The sequence below is a fragment of the Vitis vinifera genome, chromosome 13 (genome assembly GCF_030704535.1).
Source record: "Vitis vinifera cultivar Pinot Noir 40024 chromosome 13, ASM3070453v1".
NCBI classification, from domain to species: domain Eukaryota; kingdom Viridiplantae; phylum Streptophyta; class Magnoliopsida; order Vitales; family Vitaceae; genus Vitis; species Vitis vinifera.
This window is the reverse complement of record NC_081817.1, coordinates 8,462,925-8,483,578: the sequence shown is the minus strand read 5'-3', so window position 1 is coordinate 8,483,578 and position 20,654 is coordinate 8,462,925. Positions and strand designations below refer to the sequence as shown.

Below are 20,654 nucleotides of genomic sequence, written 5' to 3'. Positions count from 1 at the left end.
TGAGGAGTTCATGCTGCTAGCAACATTGCAAGCTTCAGAGCTTTGACCCAATCACCACAGACAAAATTCCATCATCATCAGCGCCCTCGCCGTCACCCTTTGCTGTCGGCTTTGTCTTTGCCTTGCATCCCTATCACCTTTGTCTTTGCCTCGCGTCCTCGTCACCCTTGGATCTTATTATTGTCATTGCCCTAGGATCTTGCTGTCGTCATTGGTTTTGCCTCTACCTCATGACCACATCTTTGATTGCTAGTAAGGGCTTCAATACAAGTATTTAAGGTTTGCCTATTATGCTAGTTAAGTGGTTAGGTTTCACTATTTAAGCCTTACAATAAAAACAAATAAAAATGAAAAGGAAAAATGTCAGAGGTATTAGAAATTACCACTATCATTTTTCAATTTGAAAAAGTGATTACTTGTCCCAACACAAGAGAGTTGTATAATATTCAAATAGCATACAAGCTTAATGGAAAGAATTATTTAAAATGGTCGCAGGTTGTTTGTACCTTTCTAAAGGGAAAAGGGAAATTAAGTCATCTCGTAAGAATATGACCAAGGAGAGGAGACCCTAAGTTTGATGCATGGGATGAGCAAGACTTAATTTATTGTAAATCATCAAATTAACACATTTACTCTTGTTTATTTTAACTAATACTTATCCTCATTGTCTTTAGCTCACATTTATTTTCATTAATTTTAAGCAATAAATATATTTATAAAAATCCATATTTAGAGTATTGTAGATACATAAGAAAATCATCAAATATTTATTATAAAAAATGTGTCATGAATGTGAAATCATAATCCTAAAATATACTCTCAGTAGTGTGGGTAAATGAGGCAAAAATGATTTGAGATTAAAAATAAGTTAACTATTTTTGACTTAATAATTGAAGTTAAAAATAACTTTAAGTTGTAATATTAGATAATTTCACCAAATATGCTTAATCTACCTAATGATGTAAATTACGTTATTAAGTCACATTAAGTTATTAAGTTGATTTATCAAACACCTTCTAAGTGTACATGTGTATTAGAAGATTGTGGTGGTGGCTGCCTAGTACTAGTAGTTACTTGTTGCACATAATTTTGCTTACCATATTCACCAACAATAAGGTTCAATATGATTGATATTTAAACCGGAATCACCTTGAGGACCCAAGAGCTCTAGTGTCAAAATTTGAATCACCAGAAAAATAAGTTCCAAAAAATCAAATAAACAATCTGCCAAACATCAAAACAAACTTGCCCGTGTTCACTTAAGGAAAAAAACATAAAGAACAATTCTCTAAATACTTTTTCTTCGTTTCTGTTAAAAAAAAAAAAAAAAAATTCTCTAAATACTAAAATGAATCTGTCCAAAAAGTCCAAACTTCTAGCAGCACAAAAACCACCAAAAACAAGCTGTCCAGCCCCTCTTCAGCCATAGACTGTTTCTGAAGTTAATAAATTAGCAAACCAGCAAACCAGCCATAGACTGTCTCAATTTTAGAAGTATACAAGGGCATGCTGTTGAGGACCAATTCAAGTGGGAAGGAGATGGGATGGGGATGTGGGAGCTTTTAGGTTCAAGTACCAGTAGAGACCAAAAAATGTTGTTTTTCAAAAGGAAATAAAAGTATCCAAGGCACTAGTGTCACTTGGAGTAATGATAGAACTCCTTCCAGCATCAATAGTTTCAATTCCCCAATACAAGTTCCTTTTATAACAGAAAGCATTCACTCCAATTTCTCTATTTTTACTACCTAACTGCAGACGCTAAAGTTATCATAAACAATCTCTAAATAAGTTTGAAGGCAAAAGAGAGTTGGAGCTTAGAAGGTCTTTTTAGCAAAGTTGAAGTTGAGATGCTTTTGTAGAAGATGTTACTCAAAGAGGCTTTGGAAATTTATTTTTAGTTTTAATATTGAGCAATAACCTTTTTCTCTGAACTTATCTTTTCGAAGAAACATTTTACTAAAAGTTATCGATTTGTAAATGGGCCCTAGGAAACTTCCAATAAATAGAGGAGGACAATGAGAGCCATGCATGAGAGCGAAGGTAATATTCTATACTGCATAAACTGGTATTAAGCTTATGAGTCATTATAAGTTTGGGAGAGAGTGATTGGGCCAAGATTTTTTCATATGAAAATAATTGGCCTATGTTGTTATTATGCAAATATTAAGATGTGAAACAATTCTAATTGGGCTGTTAATTTGACCTTATTTTCTAAACAAAAGGAGTGTCAATCAGACATATTGATGTGATTAAGAACAGGTATGACAATGGAGGAGGGAGAGATGGATGTTGGTTGAGACATAAGTGCATAGGTTCCTACCAGAGGTTTGTGTTGGGCCCTTATCCATCTGGATTGGTTATAAATGAATTTATTAGGCTTATTTAGCAAGATGTTCCATGGAGCATTTTGTTGGCTTACAATATGCTTTAGTTGGCAAAACTAGAGGAGGTGTTAACTCTAGCTAAAAAAGTATGAAGAGATACTATAGAGGTCAGCTGCATGCATGTTTGGTATACCCATTATTAGTGACAAAATGGAAGCTATATATTTTGTCCTGTAGAAAAGTCACTTGCAACCATGAATTTGAGTCTGTTTCTTGTGGTTCTGTCTCTGTTGTTTCTTATTAAGGTGGTACTGTGTGTAAGCATGCACGCATGTTGTGTTACTGATGTTGTCTAATGTGAAGACTATTTGCTAGTTTTAGAAGGCATATGATTGTCAATTAGTCATATTGCACAGTAATAAAAATTCCATCTTTTCTTGGATCTCTTTTATCCTTACTAGAGTAGTGCATAAACCTTTTGGAGCTATGAAAATGTCTTCTTTTTCTTTACTTTTGAAGAAATAATTGTTTTTTAGTGATTTTTTTTTCTGATATATTTACATCTCCTTTTCCTGTAGTGCCAACACACACACACACACACACACACACACACACACACACACACACACACACACACGCATGCACGCACAGAAGGATTTTGTGATCATTTCCTCCGTATTATAGAGGTTCAACTAGCTCACTTGCTTAACTATTATATTCTAAGGATGTTGCTGTCAAGATTCTCATGGAGCAAGATTTCCATGCAGAGCGCTTCGAGGAATTTCTAAGAGAGGTACTTAGCTACTTCCTGCTATTTCCAAATAAATCCTCTTTTAATGCATGAATAAATGTCTAGTTGAACTGTTTTTGGGTTGGGAAAATATTCTGTGTCTCATCTTTTTTATTATCATTTTAAGTCTGCAGTTCATCTCATGTATTTTATTGGCAGGTTGCAATCATGAAACGCTTGAGGCATCCAAACATTGTTCTCTTTATGGGTGCTGTTACTCAGCCTCCACATCTGTCCATAGTTACAGAATACTTATCAAGGTTCTTTATGATTTTTTAGATATTGCTTATTTTCTTATACCCTGTTTACAAGAAGTCGTGCAAAATGAATCTAATATATCACTGAATTAGAATATTGGTTTTGCATTGCAGAGGCAGCTTATATAAACTCTTGCGCATGCCTGATGCAGGCATGGTACTGGATGAGAGGCGTCGTTTAAATATGGCTTATGATGTGGTATGGCAAATGCCTCAGTAGAATTCTTTTTATTTATTTTTAGATTGATCTGTTTGTGCAATTACTCTAATCATCCTTCCTTAAATTTGCTCCCCACCCCACCCCACCCCACCCCACCCCACCCCACCCTACCCCATCATCACCATCGTACTAGGATTTTATTTGTACATTCTCCTGGATTTAGGAGCTGGTTATTGCTTTGTACAGGCAATGGGGATGAATTATCTTCATCAACTCAAACCTCCTATTGTTCATCGAGATTTGAAGTCTCCAAATCTTTTGGTGGATGGTAATTATACGGTAAAGGTAAGATTTGAAAACTCAGTGTCTGATATACTTCTAAGCTCCCCTCTTTTGTATTTTGTGTCCAATTAACTATATGGTAATTGAATCGCCTCTGTGAGAGAGCGCTATCTGCTTTGTTTGTTTCTATGGGCTAATTCGATACTCAAATAGGAAAGTTAATCTAGATGGTTCTTGTTGTCCACAACCATTCCTAACTTACTTTATTAAGATGAATTCTTTGAATAGCTTGGAGGAGTATGAGGTTAAAGAGAAAGCCTGTTTGGTTTCACTTGGTGGTGGTTACTTCATTACATAAACCCCTGAGCTATTGGCAACATCATATTGTGATACCTGATATATTGACCACATTTAGTTTAGACCTCCAAGTGAAATCATAACAGATTTGTTCTCCACTTTCCTTCAATATCTTGCTCATACACCATTTTACTAACAATTATTGGATAAAATGCCTGTGTGCTTACCACTCTGGATATGAGAAAGTAGTTTATCTGATCTGATGCGAGTTGTGGATACTGGTTAGTGGAAATGAAGAGTTAGTACATAATATAGACTGGTACTATTGCTACTCCTTATCCAATGAAATGAAAATTTTCTGTTGTACGTTTTGAAATACATCCCATTTTCTAAGACTTCTTCATAATATTTTTACTTATCAGTAAGGGAAATAGAATTCGCTACCAGTAGCAATTAGCTTCTGGGGAGGATGTAGATTTGGGATCTACTAAAATTGAGACTTACGTATTGATTTTGCTTTAATTCATTGAGATTTTTTTTTTTTTTTTTACAACACGTATAGACAATTGTGTTACAAGAAAAGGAAACTACAATTATATACAATCAAAACCTAGAAAGAGTCGATGATACGGGATAGATGACCACCCACAAAATTGCTCTATGATATGAGTAGAAGATATTTGACTTTTTAAAGAAGAAACATTGAATCCCCAAAATCCTCCTTATGAATTGGGGGAAAAAAGAAAAACTTTCACAACACTTCTCCTAAAGCTGGTTTGAAGATATCTACCATTCCTAGCTTGGTAAATTATAGATTGGAATAGTTGCCTTAGAAGCCCTTGGTTAGAACATTAGCAGACGGTTGTTTTTTTTTTTTTTTTAAAGATAAATGACATACAAATTAAGCCATTCTTTGGCTTTTACTTAATAAAGTTTTTGTCCATCTCAACGTCTTGAGTTCTATTGTGTTGAACAGGGTTGTGACCAATATTGATGACTACTTTATTATCACAGTAGAGCCTCATAGAACTATCATGAGCCACCTTATCCTTCATTAGCTACCTTAGTCATGTTAATTCACAAATTCCATATGCTATTGACCTGGATTCAGCTTCAACTCCTTATCTAGCAACATTTGGTTGTTTTTTACTTCTCTAAGTTAGCAAATTGCCTACAATAAAGGTACAGTATCTAAAAGTAGATCTCCTATTACTTGTAGAATTTTCCTAATTGACATCAGTGTAAGCTTCCACTTCTAAATGATTATTCTTAGAGAATAAAAATCCCTTTCCAGGGGTTCCCTTCAGGTATGTCAATGTCTTAAAAGTGACATTCATGTGATCCTCATTTGGAGAATGTATAAACTGACTAACAACACCCACAACAAAGACAATATCAGGTCTAGTATGGGAAAAATGGATGAGCTTGCCAACTAACCTCTGATAGTTTTCTCTACTCAGAACAATACTCTCTGCTGCTACTCCAAGTTTGTGATTTGCATCTGTTGAGTGTCTCTTGGTTTACACCCCAACATAGCTATCTCCTTTAGTAGGTTTAGGATATACTTCCATTGTGAGAAAATTATCTTTCTTTCATCTAGCAACCCCAACCCCCAAGGAAATATCTAAGATCACCCAAATTCTTAATTTCAAATTCCTTGGACAATAATCCCATTGGACTTTCTATTTTGACAACACAATTACAGATTAAGATAATGTCATCAACGCAAACAATAAGAATAATGATTTTATTGCCTTCAACATGTTTATAGAATACGGTGTGATCACCTTATCTTTGCATATATCCCAACTTGTTGACCGATTTCACAAACTTTTCAAACCAAGCTCTCAAGGATTGTTTCATACAGTGGAGTGATTTTTTCAGCTTACAAACTTGCTTCCTTCCAAAAGTTTCCTCAAAGCATGGAGGTAATTCCATGTACACTTCCTCCTCTAGATCATCATAGAGGGACACATTCTTTGCATTCAATTGCTGCAGAGGTCACTCTAAATTCGGAGCAAGTGATAAAAGAACTCACACTATGTTCATCTTAGCAACTGGTGCAAAAGTCACCTCCTGATAGTCAATGTTGTAGGTTTGATGGAACCCTTTTACTATAAGTTTAGCCTTGTTTCCATTGATTGTTCCATCAACTTTAAACTTTACCATCAATGCCTATTTACAACCCATTGCCCTCTTTTTGGTTGGTAGTTCCACAAGTTCCCATGGATTGTTCTTATATAAGGCCTTCATTTCCTCTTGAATAGCCTCTTTCTACTTTGGATTTGTTAGAGTTTCCTGTATAGTTCTAGGAGTATTAGCATAAGAAAGATTAGTAGCAAAGGTCTTGAAAGATTAATTAAGTCTGTCCTAAGAAACAGAATTGGAGATATGATGTTGAGTACAAGAGCTAATACCTTTTCTGAGAGCTATTAGCACATCAATGTGAGATTGTGATTCATAAATGAACGCATTATATATAGACTATCCTGAATTTTTTAGATCCATTATGTCTGATTTAAAGGATTGATAGTGAGGAAAGCTTTCAACATCTTTATTCCTTCAAAAGTACACTTGCTGCTCTCTCTTTTTCTTTATGATTCTCATCCCCATAATTTTGAGTAGAAATTGGAGTACTTTTTCCCTTGTGGTTACGGATTTGAACATTTTGTTTTCAAGAAATTTTTTGAGTGTTCTCAAGGAAATCAAAGATATTAGGAGACAAAAAAGAGGGCAATGGAATGGATAAAATCCCCCAAAACTGATCTTCCACCTTGCTACTTTCCCCTTGAATAGAAAGATCACTTATTTTCAGAAAAAAAAAAAAAAAAGTAGCATCCATTGTCACAAAATATTTTTTGAAAGAAGGATGATTACATTTGTGCCCTTTTTGTGTTGGGAGCATATCCAAGAAAAAGCCATTTGACAAATTTAGGATTCAACTTGATAATGAACATGAGCAAAGACAAGACACCCAAACACTTCAGGAGGAAGAGCAGAGAATATGAAGCTGGACATGGAACAAAATTCTTTGAGAGTATTAATGGGTGTATTGAATTTTAGAACATGAGTTTGCATTCTATTGATCAAATAAGAGGCCCGCAGGAGAGCCAATGCCCTGGTTAAAATTAAGATAAATGGGGTGAGGCTTACAGAGGAACAAGAAGTGAGGGAAGGTATCAGCCTTTCAGAAGCGGGAGCCCTTGAGTTTCCTTTTTCTGAGGCTGAGATCTATGCAGCATTAATGGGGATGAATGGGGACAAAGCCCCGGGTCCGGATGGTTTCACTGTAGCCTTTTGGCAAAGATGTTGGGAGATTGTCAAGGAGGATGTCTTGGATATGTTCAAGGAGTTCCATGAACAGAATTCCTTCATTAGGAGTCTAAATCATACCTTTTTGGTCTTGCTTCCGAAGAAAGGGGGGGGCGGAGGACTTCGGTGACTATAGGCCAATCAGTTTGCTTGGGGGTTTGTATAAATTATTGGCTAAGGTGCTGGCCAACAGGCTTAAAAAGGTTATAGGTAAGGTGATTTCTCCTGATCAGAATGCTTTCATCAAAGGGAAACAGATTCTTGACGGTTTCCTAATCGCAAATGAGGTAATAGACTCTTGGCAAAAAAGGGGAGAGAAAGGCCTAATCTGTAAATTGGACATTGAGAAGGCGTATGATAGCATCAATTGACAATTTTTATTAAAGGTTATGCAAAAGATGACCTTCGGATCAAAATGGATAGGATGGATGTGGAGTTGTATCTCCACTGTCAAATATTCAGTGCTGGTGAATGGGGTTCCAGCTGGGTTCTTCTCAAGTTCTAAAGGGTTTAGGCAAGGGGACCCCCTTTCCCCCTTCTTATTTGTCATGGGAATGGAAGTTCTAAGTGCGCTAATCACGAGGGCCGTTGAAGGGGGGTTCATCTATGGCTGTAGGATATGGAAAGGTAGAGGGCAGGCCGTCAATATATCTCATCTTCTGTTTGCGGATGATACAATTGTATTTTGTGAGGCAAAAAAAGAGTCCTTGTTGTATTTGAGTTGGATTCTCTTTTGGTTTGAAGCTGCTTCAGGTTTAAAGATTAATTTGGACAAAAGCATGGTCATTCCGGTAGGGGATGTGGAAGGGGTGCTTGAAATGGCGGCTGAAATTGGGTGTAGGGTGGGACAGCTGCCCACTGTTTACTTGGGGCTGCCCCTTGGGGCGCCTAATAGGGCCTCCTCCGTTTGGGATGGGGTGGAGGAGAAAATGAGGAGGAGGCTTGCTCTTTGGAAGCGACAATTTCTGTCCAAAGGAGGGAGAATTACTCTTATAAAGAGCACGCTGGCCAGCATTCCTTTGTATCAAATGTCATTATTCCGTATGCCTAAATCAGTGGCAAGAAGGCTTGAAAAACTTCAAAGAAACTTTTTGTGGGGAGGAGCCAATGGGGGGAACAAGGCTCACCTAGTCAAATGGGAGGTGGTGTGTGCAGATAAAGAAAAGGGAGGGTTGGGGTTAAGGAAGTTAGTTTGGTTGAACAAAGCTCTTCTAGGCAAATGGATTTGGAGGTTTGCGCGCACTAAGGAGGAGCTTTGGAAAAAAGTGCTTGAGGCTAAGTATGGGCAAGAGGAGCTTGGGTGGAGGACAAGGAAGGCAAATGGGGTGTTTGGAGTTGGAGTTTGGAAGGAAATCTTGAAGGAATCCGCTTGGTGTTGGGAAAACATGGTGTTCAAGGTGGGAAAAGGCAATAAAATAAGGTTTTGGATTGACCCTTGGTGTGGAAACAATGTGCTGTCCCAAGGCTTCCCGGACCTCTTTTCCATGGCTGCCCAAAGGAACGCCACAGTGGAGGAATATTGGGATCAGAATCTGGGTCAAGGAGGGTGGAATTTAAGGCTGTTAAGAGACTTCAATGATTGGGAGTTGGGGCTGGTGGGCAATCTTTTAGTTGAGTTGAGGAATTATAGAGTAACTGTGGAGGAAGACTCGGTTCTTTGGAAGGAAGGAGAGGACGGGCTGTTTAAAGTCAAGAAAGCGTATAAGGTGTTGGCTAATGCTGTAGGAGCGGACTTCCCTCATAGCAATGTTTGGGTGGACAAAGTTCCAACAAAAATTGTTTTTTTTTGCTTGGGAAGCTACTTGGGGGAAGGTTCTTACTTTGGATAGGCTGCAGAGAAGAGGGTGACAATTCCTTAACCGGTGTTTCTTGTGTGGATGTGAAGAGGAAACGATCAATCATATCTTAATTCATTGTACGGTGGCAAAAGGATTGTGGGATATCATTCTTGTGTTGTGTGGTGTACAGTGGGTGTTTCCAAATTCTGTAAAGGAGGTTCTTAGTAGTTGGAAAGACTCTTTTGTGGGGAGAAAAAGGAAAAAAGTATGGAAATCCATCCCGCTTTTCATTTTTTGGACAATATGGAAGGAGAGGAATAGGCTAGCTTTTAAAGGGGGTGTGTTAGCTTTTCAGAAGTTAAAAACTTCGTTTGTGTGTAATTTTTGGGGTTGGGCTAAATTGTACCATTGATATGGAGTCGAATTCCCTAATAGGTTTCTTGGAGTGGCTAGCCTCCAAGTAGGGGTTGGGTTGTTTCGTTTTTTGTTTATGGGGTTTGTAGCCTCGTATACTTCCTGTATGCTTCGCGGCTTCTTGCCTTCTTTAATATATTCGCTTGCTTATCAAAAAAAATAAGAGGCTGCCAAAATTGGCTTCCGCCACCTGATATTGTTTAGGAACCTACCCCCATTTGAAACATTAAAGCTCTTACAACTTTAAGTAAATGCTGTTTTTTTTCTCTCAACTGTCCCATTTTGTTATAGTTTGTCAATGCAAGATGTTTGATGGATTATCCCTGTGTTCATCAAGATTAGTTCCTAAGATTTTTGAAAAATCCTCTTTTCCATTATTATTTCTTAAGATACAAATTTGGGCTTAAATCTATGTTTGAACCATCTTGTGAAAATTTTGAAAGGTCTTAACAACCTCAAATTTATTTTTAAGGAGATATGTTCACAACAAACAAATATGGTAATCAATGAAAGTAATAAACCATCTATAACATGTGATACTTATTGACATGACAAAGGTCCCACAAATCACTATGCACAATAGAAAAAGAACTTAATTTTTTGTAAACTTGGGCATGAAAATGAGTATGGTGATGTTTGGAAAGCTCACAAATTTCACATTGAAAATCTGAAATATTTCTATTCTTGAATAACAAGGCAAACTACTTCCTTAGGTTGGCAAAACTATGTCTCAACCTGAAGTGCCATGATTTGATTTCATCCTCACAAGGCAAAGAAGTCTCACATTAGTGAACCCAAGATATTCTCCCCATAGCTTTAGGTTCCTTCTCAAGGATATATAGGCTATCCACATTTTTAACATCATCAATCCTCCTTCCTGGAGACAATTCCTGAAATTTATAGGGAGCAGAAAAAAATTTGGCTGCACAATTTAGGTCTCAAGTAAGTTTGCTAATTGAAACAAGATGGCAAGATAAGTTTGGGACAAGTAAAATGGGATATAGAGTTAGATTCTTTGAAATAGATACCGAACCCTTGCCAGCAACTGAGGATAAAGACTCATTAGCTATTTTATTATTTAATGACCTTCAACATGGAGAATAGGAAGTAAATTAATTTGAAAAATCTATCATTAGATCTGTGGTCTCTGAATCAATTATCCAAGGGTCTGATTTCATTTTTGAAGTATTCAAAATAGTGAAACATTACCCATTTGTTCCAAGTGACAAAAAGAAGAAATGGTTTGTGTTTGCCTTATAAATGTATAAAAGTGATTAAGTTGTTCCTTGAATATTCTCTGAGTGTGCAGTGACCTGATTCTTTGGTAGTTCAGCAGTGGCTTGAAGTCCTTTGTCATTATTTCCAGAAAACTTGTTTCCTTAGCTCTTACCTTGAGGCTTTCCATGCAACATCCAGCATGTCTTTGTATAGCATTATTTGTGACTGCGATCACACATAACTTATCCCGTTCATCATTCTTCTTGCCAACATTCCTTTGCCCATTTAATAAGGCATCCTTGGGTTTGGTAGTGACTAGGGTAGAATTCTGTGTTTGAGTTTCTCATCATGACTAATCACCTTCTCTTCTCCCTTCTATTGGAAGCATAGACTTCTCTTAGTGAGGGAATGAGTTTGGTGATGACTAGAGGGCCTCAGGTTTGGTGATGATCATGCAAAATTCTCTATGAGGTTCCTATCATGACTAACCACCTGCTCTCTTCCCTCATAACATAGGCATAAACTTCCCATAGTGAGGGAATGGGTTCTTTTGCTAGGATTTGACCACGAACCTGATCTAATATAGCATTCAGGTCTTCCAAAAAATCAAACACCCATTCCTTTTCTATCACTTGTTAACCTTAGCACCCTCTACTACACACTTCCACTCAGTCTTGGTAAAGATTCATCTCTTGCCATAGTTGGTTGATGGCGCTGTGATAGACCATCACTGTACTCTTGTTTGGTCTCATGAACTTGACACCTCAGATCATAAAGATGGCATCATTCCCAATATTAGAGTAGATAAGTGTCACGACTTCTTATAAATCTCTAAAAATAGGAGAAACCAAGTAGCTTTGATTGATATCTGGTTCCATGGAGCTGATGAGCCATGACATGACCATGGAGTTTTCTGCATCCCAAGCAAAAAACCTCAAGCCTTCTGGATCCCGAGTCTTCCTTAAGGTATCTAGCAGCCCCATCTCCTACCCTTGGTAAAAAGCTTCACAGACTGGGATGTTTAGCACTTAACTTTGTTTGAGAACTAAGATACCTTACTGCTTGATGGTCAGGGTACCACACAAACTCTCAAGATAATAGGTAATACCTCTAATGACAAAGGGCTTACACATCTGTATAAAACACTTTATCATTAGTGCAATACCTCTGTTTAGCCACATTGAGTCTTTCATTGAAGTAAGTGACAGGATGCCCTTCTTGACTTAAGACATCAACTATGCCAACACCTGATGCATCACATGCCACCTCAAAGACTTTTGAAAATTTCAGATGGCTGAAGACATGTGCCTTGACATTTTGCATTCATCTCCTCAAATGCCTTTCTTTCCCCGTCATTCCAATGGAACTCCCCTTTTCTCCTGTAATCAGTACTGAGAGTCATTATAGTACTAAATCCCATAATTAATCACCTATAGAAAGCAGTCAATCCATGAAAACTATGGACTTCATAAATAGTCCTGGGCTTAGGCCACACTCTAATAGATCTAACTTTCTAAGGATCAGTTTCTATGCCCTTTAAGGAGATTACAACTCCTAAAAAGATCACTTGGAATTGAAGGAAATAACATTTCTTTAGATTAACATAAAATTTTTCAATCCTTAAAAGAGTGTCAAACACCTTTCTAAGGTGATCTAAATGCTCTTCTTGAGCTTGACTGTAGATCAGGATATCATCAAAATAGACCACTAGGAAGTAAGTTTCCTATGAAAGGAGGCAAAACTTGTGCCATAACCCTCATAAATGTACTAGGTGCACTAGATAATCTAAAAGGCATGACTGACCACTCATAAAGTCCATCTTGGGTCTTAAATATAGTTTCCCACTAATCTTCTGATCTAATATGGATTAGTGATGATCACTATTAATCTTGGAGAACTGCTCTTATTTTGCCATAAAGTCTAACATGTCTTCTAACCTATGGGAAACCTATACTTTGCAGTTATTTTTTTTTATGGCACCATTATCTATGAACATTTTCCAAGAACCATCATCCTTAGTGGTAAACAAGGCGGGGATAGTGCAAAGGTTAAGATTATATTAAATAAAACTTTTTCTAGTAGTCTATCTACTTGCCTATTTGTTTCAACTCTCATTGGGATTCAATCCATAGTACTGAAGATTAGGTAGTTGAGACTAAGGATTAAAATTTGTTCATTTATTGTTGAAATATTGATTGAAATATCAGCTTCTAGTGGCAATGGAAACAATTTCATAGTCTGACTTTTATCTCATTGATTTTCGGAATTTATCTTGAACTTTTGCCTTTTTTTTCTTCGAGATTTCCTGATTAATCGCTTATAAATTGGCAAATTTTTCCTGCATCTCACACTTTTTTCATGCGTGTGTGCCACATTAGCAATGCCTAAAAAATTTAAGTGTGGAGAGGTGAGGCTCGAACTTAGCCCCTTCGTGTAGAATGATGGCACCTCATCACTTGGGCAACTTTGCCCTTCTTATAACATATACAAATATTATGTATAATCCTTTTTTTTTGTGATATGTCCATGTAATTTTCATATTTCCTAATTAAATACAAGATAAACATGAACTCGTAAATTAAATTATGAATGTTTGTTAATAAAAAAAATCATACATATATCATTTCTTTTATATCCTTGAATATATCCAAACTAGATATACATCATTTTAACATTAAATATGTTTTCAAGTTCTGCATATTATTGCCAAATATTACGAATTTTATCATACATATATTATTATTCTTAAATAAGATAATTTCAATGTGTATTATTGTTTTTTTATCATGGGGTTTTTTTCCAACATTTGTATAGACTACAAGTTTTAATTGATTTCCTTCCCATTGATAGTTTTTTCCTGGATTTTTGTCCAATATTTCCTCAAATTTTTGGAAAATCAAGTCACCAATATTTTGTCAGTCTTTGATATTTTCATGCTTGGCTGAGACCCTAGAACCAAATCAATGGTGTTGGTGTTGTGCCAACTGGATACCGATCTGTCTAGCTTTATCGGAGTCAGATGAACTTATTCCCTGCACAAAAAGGATGTCCAGACAGGTAGTCCAGACACGCCTCTCCGAAGCTAAAGTCAGAAATCAGTAAGGATGAATTCAACTATTTTGAATGGCTATGTAGCATGTACCTTTTTCATGCTTCTCGAGGGGTTTTTATAGAACAAATGGTACCTTTGTCACAACATTGATTGTGCATTCATGCCTTTCTTGCGATGATGATTGCCATCAAGGCGGATATCAAGCCTTAATAAGACAGTCAACGCCATCATCTCAGCGCGGATTGGGGAATCATACCAAGCAAGAGCTGTTGACGGGTGTCATTTGTTGGTTGTCGTGCAAGAATCTCGGACCATGTAGTTGATTGTGCATTTACGTTTGTTGATGTTGCTAATTGCATGTAACGACTAATTGACATTGATTTTGGGTATAAATGCCATCTAGTCTATCGCTCAGGCATCAAGTGTGATTAATCATGTGTTCAATGCTTGGAAACTTTGACTGGGTTAGTTTGTCTGTTTGGAAGTCCTTGTTGGCTTGGTTTGTCCATTCCGTTTGACATTGAGGAAGAAGGAAATTTCTCACTTCTTGTACCAGATGGAGCTTATTTGGTCCAAACGAATTGATCCCAGATGGATTATCTACTTACCTTGGATGACCAAAGGGTCTTGAGTTTGGAAAGGACACGTGGAGGGAAGCTCCCCACAAATGGTATGTTGAATGTTCTAGTAACTCACTAGGTAGATTTTTAGGAGTTATATCTTGAATATTAACTAAAAATTTGTTGACTCAGGGTGGGAATGTAATATTGGATGCTAATAACTCATGAGCAACATGTTTAATTACCAAGGTTAATATTACACCCAAATTTTTCTCCTTTCTCAAACTCATTTCATGTTAAAGTATGAAGGTTTTGCTTAAAAGTTTGAGTAGAAATTTTAGGTGCCTAAGATGTTGAATCCATTGATTGGGTCGATGTCTTAAATTGTGGCTTGCTATCCTTTTCAGTGGGTTTATGTGGTTTTAATAGGATAGACTTTGCCTTTGGGGCTTGGTTCAAGTGGTAAAGGATTAGGGAAGGTTTGTGAGAGGTTCCAAGTTTAAGTCCTAAAGGGGACAAAAAATTACCTTTTAGAAAAAAAAGAAAAAGAAAAAGGATAGGCTTGCCATTATAATTTAACAAGAGTTTTCCCTACCATGATGGGTGACATATGTCATCTAGTTAAGGGTGACCTAAGAGAATAAGAGCAACATCCATGGGGAAGTCATCACACCAAATTCTATTTGAATAGTCTCCCATTGTAATAGGACTACAATTAAGCTTTATCTACCTAACTCTATGTGCATGGAGATGTGGTTTAGGTTGAAGTCTTGTCCTAGCAACAATAGCTTTAGAAATTACATTCATGCAGTCGTTACTATCAATAATAAGCTTGCAAATTTTATCCTCACATTTAATGTGTCAAAAATACATGTGCACTTCTACTCATTGCCATATGCCAGAGTGAATTAAAATATACTGCATGGCACTAACTTAGGTGTCATCATTAGCCCATTCTTCAACATCCTCTCCTTATTTAGACACTTAATCTAGGGGCTCGTAAACTTGATCACCATCTTCACCTTCTTGTGAATCCTTAGGCTTTCTATGGTTAGGGTGCGATGTAGACAATGTAATGCTATATGAATAATGGTGACACTCTATGTTAGAACTACTAGACTGAGGATTACTTGAAGCTGACTCTCCACCCCTATCACTACTCACTCCCTGACTAGCATTGTTATTGCCACGTAAAGTAATTTCATTGGCTTTAGCTTTGCTAGTGGACCTCAAATTTATTTCCTACCCTATCCTAGGATAAATGTCAAGAATGGTAAGACTCCCTGGATTGAGAAATCACATGCCATCACATGCCTCTAAACAGAAATCCTAAGGTATCTCTCAATCTCTAAAACCTTGTGATAGACTTCCTAAGTTTTAGGAGAATGAAGGTTTACCTTTTTTTGACTTTTTGATCTCAACCCATCAATGAATTTTACCATAGTTACTCAATATTCCTCTCTCAAATTGCATCTCAATTGAAGCTCTTCAAGTAGTATGTCTCACTAGGGATAATTGCCTAAATTTAATGCACCAATCTAGCAACTACCTCTCATAATATGTAGGGAGATATTTTTCTTTCATATTTTATTTCATTTTAGTCTAAAGGGTCATTGACCCATTGGTTCCTCACCTAAATGCTCTAGGTTAGACTGGATACCTTGCCAATATCGCTTGGTAAAACCAACAACTTTCATTTTGGTGAAGCAAATGCGTTGGCTGTTCAACATGTCATACCATTCAAAGTAATCCTCAAGATCAACTTACTAATTAGGGAAAACATTAGGGTATAACCATCCACTTTAACCTTCTTGTTTATATCACTTGAATTATCCTTGAGAAATGTCTCAAAGGTACATGTCTAATAAGCTGATAAAGTTCCTATTGTCACAGACTTAGTCTTTCCCTAAGCTCGTGTGGCACTTAGACAAACCAAGACACTTGATCTTGCTAAGTCAACCTTACTCCTGATGCTTAGCTCGCTAGGCTAAGATGTACACGACTTGGAAGCTTTAGAAGGCATAGTAGGCAATACTTAATGAATGGAAGCTTTTGTTGCTCTCAAGGATACTTTACAAGTGCTTAGGAAGCTCACTTGCTTGGTGCCTTGGCCAAATGAGGGCCTCACCTATTTTTAGGCACCTTAGGAAGTCTCTAGAACCTTGGAGGGTTTCTTACAAATCAAGAATAATCTAGAAGCTCCTACACTAGTCTATGTACAAGGCTATGTACAATATGTCTTTGGAAGACTCTAGAACACCCCACACTATTCCAGTGGTCTCCTAGCCATGTGTAGAGATGTGTGGACATCTCTAGGCATCTCTAGAAGCTTCCACACTCTTCCATCTTGTAGCTAAGTGTAGATGACTTTAGGGGTCTCTAGAAGCTTCCTTCCCCTATATAAGCCCATGGGGAGGGTCATTTGGAGCATCTTGTGACACTATGGTATCCTCCCATTTGTTATGGTATTAAGGGGTCATTGTCATCCATGTCTCCTAGTCCATTATTAGGATTATTGTTGAATGTGTCATTTTGGACTTTACTTCCCCCTATAAGTTTGCTAAAGTTCTTTTGTGAAGCACTAATGCATGTGGATACGAGGCCTTGGAGTGATCTTAGACTTCCTAAATGGATAGGATTGTGGTCATTAGTAAGCATTCCATCATGAGACTCTCCCTGATTTTGTCCTTTGGTGGAGGAACTTGTTGACTAAACTGATGTCCTTCAATTGGGATATCCCTAAACTGACTGGTAGTTGGGAGAATTGCCTAGCCATGTCAGAATGAAATTCAGTCAATTCAGAATGAAATTCTGCCAAAAGGTCATTTTAGAGTTGGTCTATTGAACTTTGTTGAGATAATTTGGGTCTTGGATTAGATGATTCATCAAGGTCCAGGAATAAAGCAAGTATAGAAAAAAAATTATGAGATTGGTGTATGGAACTTTAATTTTTATTTTATTTATTTATTTTCAAATATGTTGATATACTTCTTAAATCACTATTAAGTAGATAAATGGAAACTGCTGACATGTGATGTAAAAATTAAAATTTAATAATGGAATATTTTTTTTAAAGGTAAGGTTAGGAAGGAAGAAGACAATTAAAGAGTTCAAATAGAAGAATGAAGGTTGTAAAGTAGTTCGCTAATCAGAAGATGACTCACAAATTATTGTTTTTTCCAAATAATAAAAAATATGAACTTTAATGAAAGGATACGTAGCTTGTCAATTCTTTAATTAGTCTCTAGAGTAACTGTCATCTCATAATTAAAGTTTGTAAGGTGTGAAATTGCTATTCTAAAACCTTTTATGATGGAAGTTGGTTTTTTTTTTTTTTTTTTTGTTGGATCAATTTTCTCTGATACCAAATTGATGTAGGACAATGACAACATTTTCTTTGTATAGAAGAGAAATTAAGATAAGAATGGAATTAGATGATAAAAGGAGAAATTATGAGAGAATAAGGAGAGAGAGAGAGAGAGAGAGGGGGGGGTGTGGGGTTCTCAAATTAATAATGATCCTTCCATTATTGTAATCAATCCTATTTCTAAGCAATTGAATATACTAATCCTAAAGGAAATACAATTTTAGTCTAGTTGAAATATTAAAGTGATAAGTATTGGAACTAAATTAAAAAAGTTAATTTTAATAAGAATAGAAATCCTAATTTTAAGGAAAATAGGAATCCTAATTCGGAGCACTCTTGCTAGTATGCTTATTTATTTTATGTCCTTGTTCACTATGCCCAGGTCGGTCAGATTGAGATATTAGAGCAGATTTAGAGGGACTTCCTTTAATGTGGGGTGGCTCTAGCACGGAAGCCTCACTTAGTAAACTAGGGGATTGTTTGCTTAGATAAGAGGAAGGGTGGTTTGGGTGTTAGATGTCTATCTTTGCTTAACAAGGCTCTTCTTTGTAAATAGTGTTGGAGCTTTGTAACAAGGCTCTTCTTTGGAAGCAGATTATTAGTAGAAAGTATAGTGTAGAAGAAGAGGGGCGGTGCTCCCGTGAAGTGCAAGAGGGGTATTGGGTGGGTCTTTGGAAAGCTATAAGAATGGAATCTCTTGAGTGACAAAATTGATTTTGAAGTGGGTAATGCCAGAAGGGTGAGTTTTTGGAAGGATAATTGGTATGGTGATAAGGCCTTATGTGTTTTTTTCCCCTCCCTCTTTTGCTCTTACCTCTTCAAAAGAGGAGCAGGTGGTGGACATATGGGGCTCCACAATTGAGGGTGGCGGTTGGAATCCGATGTTCTCTAGGCCTTTTAATGATTGGAAGGTGGATATTGTGGATCTCAAGAATCCAACAAAAGAGGGTATCCCAAGACTTGGAAGATAGGGTGCTTTTTATAGTGACAAAAGTGCGGGAAGTTTTCTATTAAGTCTCTCTATGATGCTTTGGAGCTAGGTGATGTAGTCCCTTTTCCAAGGAGTATCATTTGGAGCCCGTGTGTTCCTCCTAAGGTGGGTTTCTTCTTTTAGGAAGAAGTGTGGGACAGAGCCCTAGCTTTGGATCAGGTGAAAAGGAGGGGATGGTCTTTAGCAAAGGATGCTTCCTTTGCCATGTCGAAGAAGAGACCATTGACCACATTCTAATTCACTGTGCTAAGGCTAGGGTGTTATGGCAGTTACTTTTTGCTCTCTTTGAAGTGTCCTAGGTCCTGCCCTTATTGGTTAGAGAGACTCTTCTCGGATCACATGGATCCTTTGTGGGCAAAAAACGTAAAAAGGCTTTGAAGGCGACCCTTATTTGTATTTTTTTAGTTAGTTTGAAAGCCTTTTGATAATGAGTTGTCGGTTCAAAGGCTGAAAACTCCTTTGTTTGCACTCTTTGGGCTTGGACTAAGTTGTGTATAGATGAAGGGCCTCTTCCTTTTTGGTGATAGTTGTATACTTCCTATATGCTTCGGGTCACCTTTTGGGTGCCTTTTCTACTTATTCAATACAATCTTATTTTACCTATCAAAAAAAGATCCTAATTTAAGTGAAAATAGAAATCCTTTTCATCCTCTATGTCTACATCTAGAAAAAAACTTGAAATGAGTTGTTTTGATCCCCATCGACATATGTGGAGGAAGTAGCTACTATGTTGGGTTTTAGAGTGGGGGTGCTTCCTTCCACCTACCTGGATCTACCTTTGGGTGGTGCCCTTTCTAAATTAGCATTGGTTTGGATGCGGTAGAAGAAGATTTCACAGAAGGCTTGCTACGTGGAGAAGAAAATATTTTTCAAAAGGTGGGAGGTTAACTTGGTTTAAAAGCACCTTTTTTTCAACTTGATTTATTTTATATTGTTTTTTGTCATCCTAAGGAACGTGGACTTAAGTCTTGAAAAGATTCAAAAAGATTTTCTATAGGGAGGGGGCGCTCTTGAGAACCAAGTTGGTTGTCTGCTTGCATGAAAAAGCAACAAGGAGGTCTTGGCATTAAAGATGTCTCTATCATCAACAAAGTGTTGCTTGGCAAGTGGAGTTTGGATAATCTTGTCAAAGAAGTAGTCTTTTTGAAAGTAGGTTATTATTGGGAAACTTGGGATGAAAGAGGACGGTTGGAGTTCTTGTGAACCAAGGGACAGGTTTTGGGGTGGGTGGAGGGGTTGGGTTTGGGAGTGGAGAGTTTGGAAGATAATCAGAAGAGGGCCGGTCGGACATCTTCAAAGTAGAACCTAAAAAGGAGATGGAAGGAGGGTGAAGTTCTAGAAGGATGGATGTGTGGTGAATCTCCTTTGAGCATTTCTGCCCCTTTGTTGCATGCCACTGCATCCTTAAAGAATGCATAGGTGGTGGATATTTAGGAGCAGTTAGGTAAAGGTGGACATTGGAATCCACGCTGCTTTGGACAACTCCATGGCTGAGAATCAGAAAAAGTTGAGAAGTTTCTTTTAAGGTTGCAAGCTGAAACAATGGTCAGAAGTGAGGATGACGTGGTTGGGATAGAAGAGTCAAAAGTTTACAGTCAAACCCTTCTATTCTTCTCCAGCAGACATAGTTTGGAATCCTTGGGTGCCAACAAAGGTTGGGTTTCTTTGCTTGGAAGGTAACATGGTGGAGGATATTGGATCTGGATAAATAACAAAGGAGGGGATGCGATTTTGTGAATAGATGCTATTTATGCAAAGATGCAGTAGAATTAGTGAACTGCATTCTTCTCCACTAGGCAAAGGTTGGTGTTTTATGGAAGCTGGTTTTATCCTTGTTTGGCATTGCATGGAT

General features: G+C 37.3%; 1 protein-coding gene across 5 annotated transcripts in view; it reads left to right on the top strand.

The window, feature by feature from the left end:
* Window positions 1–20,654, top strand: part of LOC100264370 (serine/threonine-protein kinase CTR1) — a 49,942-nt gene that overhangs the window by 25,492 nt on the left and 3,796 nt on the right. For all 5 annotated transcript variants that reach the window (XR_009467299.1, XR_009467297.1, XR_009467298.1 and 2 more), the window contains exons 8-11: window positions 3,049–3,117; window positions 3,274–3,374; window positions 3,486–3,570; window positions 3,778–3,876. Coding sequence is in view for 1 of the 5 variants with exons in the window: in XM_059741544.1 (XP_059597527.1) it covers window positions 3,049–3,117; window positions 3,274–3,374; window positions 3,486–3,570; window positions 3,778–3,876 (354 nt within the window). In the remaining 4 variants the exon portion in view is untranslated. The remainder of the gene's footprint in view (window positions 1–3,048; window positions 3,118–3,273; window positions 3,375–3,485; window positions 3,571–3,777; window positions 3,877–20,654) is intronic.